The sequence below is a fragment of the Apaloderma vittatum genome, unplaced genomic scaffold (assembly GCF_000703405.1).
Source record: "Apaloderma vittatum isolate BGI_N311 unplaced genomic scaffold, ASM70340v1 scaffold15212, whole genome shotgun sequence".
In the NCBI taxonomy this organism is placed as follows: Eukaryota; Metazoa; Chordata; class Aves; order Trogoniformes; family Trogonidae; genus Apaloderma; species Apaloderma vittatum.
Genome location: NW_009704283.1, coordinates 1 through 7,818, shown reverse-complemented (window position 1 = coordinate 7,818; position 7,818 = coordinate 1). Strand labels below are relative to the sequence as shown.

General features: G+C 40.7%; 1 protein-coding gene across 1 annotated transcript in view; it reads right to left on the bottom strand.

Annotated features, from left to right (window-relative positions):
- The window catches only part of LOC104270596 (uncharacterized protein C20orf26-like), a gene marked incomplete at its 3' end in the record, with an annotated part of 32,308 nt that extends 25,050 nt beyond the window's left edge, over positions 1-7,258 (bottom strand). The window contains exons 1-5 of the mRNA XM_009865003.1: positions 7,125-7,258; positions 5,926-6,076; positions 5,153-5,229; positions 4,486-4,553; positions 3,306-3,432 (exon numbers count right to left, since the gene is read on the bottom strand). Of these exons, the coding sequence (XP_009863305.1) occupies positions 3,306-3,432; positions 4,486-4,553; positions 5,153-5,229; positions 5,926-6,076; positions 7,125-7,258 (557 nt within the window). The remainder of the gene's footprint in view (positions 1-3,305; positions 3,433-4,485; positions 4,554-5,152; positions 5,230-5,925; positions 6,077-7,124) is intronic.
- Between the last annotated feature and the right edge of the window lie 560 nt (positions 7,259-7,818).

The window sequence follows — 7,818 nt, the reverse complement described above, 5'->3', positions numbered from 1 at the left end:
GCCCCCTCCCAAAAACAAAGCCATTACGCCTTTGTAAGGTCAAGTTAATGCTCCACCACTGAAAGAGATACAAAGGCCAAAGTGCAATCATTCTATCCCGTGAAAAAGCTCTCTGCATCGGTGGGTACCTGCTGCATCAGGGCTTCAACAGCCCGGAGCACTCCTCCCTGCTCCTCTGCCCTCCATCCTGCCGCCGCCAAAGCTGCCCCAGCCAGTTTCCCGCCTAGTTTCTGTGCTAGGCTTACACAGGCCCTATACTGCACGGGTTTTCATCTAATCAGTCATTAAACCACTTGTAAAAATTAAGTTTCGGTGCTTTTACCAACGCGATGAGTGGATTCCTCCGGCTCCCGCCGTTCCCGCCCTTCCCCCGCGGGAGCCTTTTTCCCGCCGGCGTGCCGCGCCTGACCTCTAGCGGCCGCGGCCTCAGGGGCGGCCCGGAGCGCGCACACACCGAAATATTTCCGAACAGTCCTCTTCTTCGGCAGTTACGTCGTAGAAACGTGTTTCTGATGATAGCTATTGTGAATGGTCGTAAGCACTTCCTGCCGTTTTCGGAAAAGTTGTGTTTTCCTTCAGGCTCCTGTCACTCCAGTCTGTATGTGCTTGTATCTAAATATTTGTACCAATTACTTGAAAATCTTAGCTCTGCGTAGGCAGCTATTCAGAAAAACACAAACTGATTCTCATTTCCACTCTTTACATGTTTTTAGATTTGGAAGAAGCCTTAAAGTTAACACAACGATAAACAGAAAGAAAAGAAGTATCCCTAACCCCACTGGTCCTGACTCCGTGTGTCTCTTCAAGGGGCATATCTGGCCTGTGTACTTAAAACACTGGAAAGAAACAGAGGACTAGGGTCTTTATTTCATTATTTAGATGTATTAGAAACACTCTTATTTTATCAAACCAACAGGTGTTATCTAGATATTTTCAGCTGCTCTTACACACCAGAATGTGACCTTCTGAGTAAGATTATCTTTCTGCTAGAGGCCAGAGACCTCTTTTTATTTTGATGTTGTTTCTCTTTTTTTTTTTTTTTTTTAATTCTCGGGCCATCTGCCTGAAAGCTCTCCTTACTCCCACCACCTGCCCGGGGAGAAGGCCCCACAGATCCCAAGGTCAGCCCACGGGACAGAGTGCCAGGGAGCCACGGTGCCCCCGGGGCAAGCACGGGCCAGCGATCCGTCGCCTCAGCTGGGCAAGTCAGTGCTTCACTCACGACCTTTACAATATCCCAAGTCACAGTACTACTCCATCTGCCAGTTTTAAATCAATTATTCGTCTGAAGGGCGGCCGTACAGTCTTTAAGTGAAGAAAGGCAACCTGAGAAACCAGCAGAGATGTCACCACTGCCGGCTCAAAGCTGGATAACAGCTGCCAGGGGAGACATATTTCCAAGTCCTGTACTTTTTTGTTCTTTTCCACTGTTTAAGTGAGAGAATCTTCACTGTAATAAATAACTTTCAAAAGGAAAAAATACAGAAAATACAACACATCGGTTACTTGTCTATAGAAGTAATTTGAAAGATGCAACTAAAATGAAGTTCCAAAACCAACAAACCCCTGTAAAATCTACAGTAATCCACATTCTTTACATCTCAAACTAAAACCACAGTCCTCCTCTTCTTCACAGGCACTATCTCCAGAGAAAAGCTGCAGTAAGGTTTTCTGTAATCAAAACCACATTACTTCAACACCACTAGTATAGCAAATCCGATAATGACCTCAAACCAAACTAACTAAGGGATAGAGGAATGAGACTGCTGTAACTGAAAGCTGTTGTTTCACTGAGGCAGATAACACACACACACACACCCACACCTCCAAATGGAACATTTTGCGGATTGCTCCAAGTCCTGACAGCGTATTGCTCTAAGACACGATGTGACCCACGGCCACACACGACACTGTAGCTGGCCATGCCAAGACTGACCTCACAGCAGTGAATGAGGCTCCACATAAGCCCATTCATCTCCCTGCACACTAGAAACTGGACGAACAGAACTATTTTTTTTTCCCTATTTTTAATATCTTCCACCAGTACCACAGTCTTTAAAACACCCCCAAAACAGTTTTTAATATAAAAATACTACAAAATCCCTATACTGCAAGAACAAGCAAATAGAGGCTTTCCACAGTGCTGCAAATTTGTGGGCTCTTGCATAAATGGTACAAAACCCAAGAATGACAGGATCTAGGCAAGATATCTGCAAGAACCTTAAATACAAAAGCTTAGTAGACTGTGTTCTGGCACACTACAGGTTTATTTCACATAATAAATGTCAGATGGAGAATAACTTCAAAATTAATGGCAAAGCAAAGTATCAGTTTACAGCTTCTTCCCCTCTCTGTAGGCAGGGGAAGAGGGAACAGAGATTACCCTAATCTCCTGTTACTGACCCAGAACATCTTGCTAGGCAGGTGGCTGGGGACAACTTTCATAGATAAGCCTCTGAAGGGCTGCACTAAATGTTTCTATAGATGCCAGTGAAGTAAAAAGGTGAATACAGACAAAAAGGAAAGGCAAAGTGTCTATTGCAAATAGAATTTAGCTTGCTCAGAGAATCTCCTGAAGAGACAATATCATCAGATACTGTGTAATTTAAGAGGAAAAAAAAACAGTTTCGTGGTTTGTTCTCTAAGAATAATAATAATAAAACCTAAAGTAAATAATTTTTATTATTTGTAACAAACTACAGAAGTCCCAGGCAACACGGTATGTCTTATGTGGAATAATGGTACAGCCTACATGATACTCCCAGTCGTGTCAAAAATATTTCTGTTGATAATATCCAATGGCCATCAAAAGAAAGAATGATTCAAATTAAAGACCCACATAATAGTTGGAATCAAGACATATGGAAAAACTTGAAATTGTCAGGATTAATTAAATCACCTGTTAATAAATTCTTAGTATTAAGATTCGTTCATTTGCTGATAGATGGTACACAACTCAAAGGAAACTGAACTGATCAGCATATGACGTAACAAGTTGGACGATGCTCCAAGACATCTGGAAACTACAAGTGCTCACTAAAACACTCAGTGATGCAATTCTGCCAGCAGTCACAGAATAAACATCACCAACACAAAATATATTCTTTCTAGGTAGCAAATTATTTTTTACAAAAAATACAGTTGGTCTTTTGAAGTAGAATAAAACCAGCATAATCATAGAACTACTTAATTAGGTTATCAAGGAAAATCATAGCAGTTTAAGATACTTATGCTGTAAACCAAAACCGAAAATTCTTCAGATTAACCCAGACAGATCTGCTCACAAAAAGGAGAAACTGCATTACCTTGCTTGGCGAACATGGAGCTGTGGGTGATGCCAGTGTCTGGGGCACACAAGCAGGGTAAAGTTTGTGTCCACCGCTGATCCGGGAGCAGCTGCCATCTTTTCAAAGACATTTCCCATGTATGGCTCTGTGAATGACAAAATCTGTTTGGAGCAACAGACAAACCTCACTATACAAGCTTTTAAATAATCACCAAAACTGTCTGAGGAAAATGGGAGTTTTCAGTTTAAGCCACAGATGGCATAATGTTCCAGGTCGTTTAAGCGAAACAATGAAGCTCAAATGACAGTAGTATAAACATCTGAAAGAATTGTTACTGGATTAATTTGTTAATTAATCCAGCATCCCAAATCTGAATAAGCCTCAAAGCAATCAGAAATTGGTAGGATCGAATCCCTACAGAAACACTAGTGTTATAACCAATACCATGTGCCCCTGGAGAATCTCTGTCAGGACTCATTAAGTGGAAGCGAGTTGGCATTTGTTGCTAGGGTAGGTTGGCCAAAACCCCTTTTTTCAGGTACTGTTTTCTGTACTTAACATACCATTAAGGAATTTTTTTTTTAGTATGACTTGGAACTAAGATGTCTACAAATCAGTATATCTCTAAGCATAAAAAACCCCCATAATCCGGCATTAAGTAGACACTTGGTTTATTCGTCTGAATTCACAGCTGAAGTTCCAAGTCAGGTGCTGTTCTCTGGTCAAGATGTGCATTCCTCACCTTTGCACCTCTGCTCTAAAAGAAGTTATCCTAGTTCCCTTCTATGTCTCCAGCACCTCTTCTCAGCCTCAAAGTGTCTTCTCCCCACCTCTTACTCACTTGGCTAAATAAGAGAAAGTACTTGACTTCAATCTCTTGACTCTCTTCAGCCAGAAATATTCACAAAACTTGTAGGAATTTATTTCTGACATATTTACTCCTGTTTGAAGTTCTAGCTACTTCTGGCAAATTTAAAGACTGCAGGAAATGGACTGACTGCTGAATGGACAGCAGCAAACATGTAACCATATAAACCTCTTGTACAGAGTGTGTTCTTTAGAGAATAGTTTGCTTTCTAACTGTTCTGAATATTTAAAAAATAAGAACCGCAAAGACCCCACCACCACATTGCATATTAATGATCGTGAGATTTGAGATTGTTCTCATTTTATGAATAAAATAGTAATAGATTCTTACCTAAATTCTCATCAGCTGGTATGAAGAGAAGTATGAACTGCAGTTCGGGTACTGTGACAAAAGCTCTCCTGCACAAGTAACGTAATTGCATTCAGACTTTCATCATTATATCCAGCAGATACAGTCTTTTAATATCTTAAATTCTTATCACCAGCATCTGTCATTCTCCTTCATGAGTCCACATGGCTCAAAATTTGAAACATTTATGACAAATAAGACCATATGAAATTGATCTGGGCACTTTTTTTACTGTCTTTTCTACCTTATTTCTCTCTTAATTTTATAATCCTTAGATTTCAGACATCCCCCTTTTTATCTGTTCCTCTGTGGTGAAAAAATTAAAGAAGTCAGATGTTTGCTGGCAGATCTCTGACCTGGCATCTGGATGAGCTTCCCTGACCTAGCCAGGTAACTGTAAATTCAACAGCAAGAGCACCAAGGGCAATTCACTGCTCAGACAACTACACACCAAATAACCCAAGCAATAGTTTCAAAGTGAACTGTGCCCCTTTGATTAACACAAGGTTACATTTTATTACATTCTTTAACCACTTAGAGAGAGATTTATTTTTGATCCAGTGATCCCCTTAAGGCATTTTTTAATTCCATAGCCTCTCCTATCAATGGTAGCAGATGCTTCACTACACAAAGTTACCTGTGAACTCACCTAAGAATTTCTTGGGAACACGCAGCTGCGTATTCTTCTTTTGCCACAAAAAGATGCATGAACAATGTGTTCAAAGGCTACAAAATCAGGAATGAAAATCTAAACACCATGCAGCTAATGCTTATTAAGCCAAGCATTACTATGCACATTTATTTCCAATATATATGACCTGCACTTGAAATTAGTAGCTTCACATACGTACATAGATTCAAAACATGTGTGGATAAAGTTATTAAAGAACTTCTTTTATATATCAAAGTTTGTGCTTCTGTAATATTTTTGATTTGCATTCAAGCTTACTATTTTTTGACTAGAATACACATACATCTTTTGATATTTAACAGTATTAATTCCAGACTAACAACATTTTAATTTAACCACAACAATTAACAACTTAATCTTAATAACAGCTTAAATCTTAATAACATGTAATTTAACATTTGGCTGATAAAAGACACCCCTTCTGGGTTTAAAAAAAAAAAACAAACCCAAAGTTCTCAAACTTCTCGTACTCCTAAAATGTTTTTTCTTTAAAAGAAGAAAAATTACAAAGTCTCAAGATTATTTTGACACATTTAAATCTCCAGATAAAAATGAGACAGACTGTGTGACATCTTTACTCTTTATGCTCCCAGTTAACCTGGAACACACTAGAAAAGGAAAACCCTTGAGCTAGAACAAAAGTATTGTTAATTCAGTTGGTTTCTCTTGCATATTAATTTCAAGCACTGAGTCAATAAAGGCCTACGTGTAGGTGGAATATTTCTACTTACAGTGCATTTATTGTTAATGTAGTTTTCACGTAAGAATGATTCCCAGTCAGACTGATCAGTGATATCCCAATTTGGATAGTCCAGAAAGGCAGCATGGGCTATAACCTCATTCTTCTCATTGCAGAGTGTCAAAGCAAGATTTGCTTTTTCTCTGTGAAAGCAATTCAGTTTTGCAGAAGTTGAAAAAACTACACGAAAAAAATGACTGACTGTTAATTTAGCCCACAAGAACAGTAAAACTAACCATGTTCAAAAAGTGCTCCCTAGATTAGGCCTCAGTAAAACCTCATTACCCACATCCTAGCCTGACATTACTGCTTCCATTTCAAATATTTTAGTGTGTTCCGACATTATAACAATTCATAAGATTTTTTTAGCCCTCGATTGAATTTGATGTGCAATACTTAAACGCTCCCTCTTCTTTCTATGTTTCTTCATGCATGTGTCTTTTCCCCACATAGGTGGTACCTGAGACATTTGACTCTGGTTTCATCAAGTATTACTCAAGAGTATTTCTTCTGAACTTTGATAAGAAGGAAGCTATACTTCCTTGCCCACCATGCTAGCAGCAGTGATCCAAACTTGCAGAGCCATGCAGGGGTGATACAGAGAAGACTCGGAAGCAGATTTACTTTCCCTTTTTGTGAACAGCCTAATTATGCCACATCATGTAAAAGCTCATCACATTTTCTGCCTTTTTAAAGTGTAACATAATTGCTTGAAGTTCCCTGCAAGAAAGGTAATAAAATGTCATAGAATCATAGAATGTTGGGGGTTAGAAGGGACCTTTAGAGATCTAGTCCAATCCTCTCCTGCCAGAGCAGGATCACCCACGGCAGCCACACAGGAACGTGTCCAGGTGGGTTTGAAAGTCTCCAGAGAAGGAGACTCCACACCCTCTCTGGGCAGCCTGTGCCAGGGCTCTGGCACCCTCACAGGGAAGAAGTTTTTCCTCATGTTGAGGTGGAACTTCCTATGTTCTAACTTAAACTCATTATGTCTTGTTCTATTACTGGGCTCCACTGAGAAGAGATTGTCTCCTTCCTCTTGACACCCACCCCTCAGATACTTCACTACGGTAATTAGGTCCCCTCTCAGCCATCTCCTTTCAAGGCTGAACAGCCCCAGTTCTCTCAGTGTCTCTTCATAGGAGAGATGTTCAAGTCCCTTAATCAAGTTCTTAAACTACTGCTACTTACAAAAGGTATGCGGCATCAGTTCTTCCAAAAACTACTTCTGTCAGACTGCTGAAGAGGCCAGTAATATCTGAAATGTCACGGGGTTCTGTTCTTCTGGCACTGAGCACTTCCGCATGTCCTCTTGAAGAAGTCATCTAGCAGACTGCAACAGGAAAGAAAGAAAACACTGTTACTCTGGCTGATCCCACTGCAATCCATTGGTAGTCCCCTGAAAAGGCTTTTTATAAAAACTATGAAGAAGCACAATTCTGATGAGCAGACAATAATCATCCCTATTGCACGTGCTCTGCTTGTTACACTGCAAGGAAGTGTTTTCCATCGGCTCCGAATTGCTGTGACATTTATTCATTCATAAGCATCGGCACGCTACCTCTCAAAACAGCATCCACCACTGATAATTTTAAACTGCACTGGAAAAAAAGCATTGCACTCTTCTACTCCCCTTAAAGGCGCTGAACACTCACACAACACACGGAAAGCGGCGTTTAGGAAGTACCATTTCCATAGGAAATCATTCCGCTCCCACGGCACCTCCTGTGCCCGTGTCGGGAGCGCAGCGCGCCGCAGAGACTCGGCACAAGCAGCAGGTAAAACAAACCAAGCAACGTGCCTCTTCCAAACTAGCGCTTAGCACAGGTCCCCCTCTGCCACCTCAGGCAACCTTTTTCTTTTCGGGCACCAGCCCGTTTCCGTC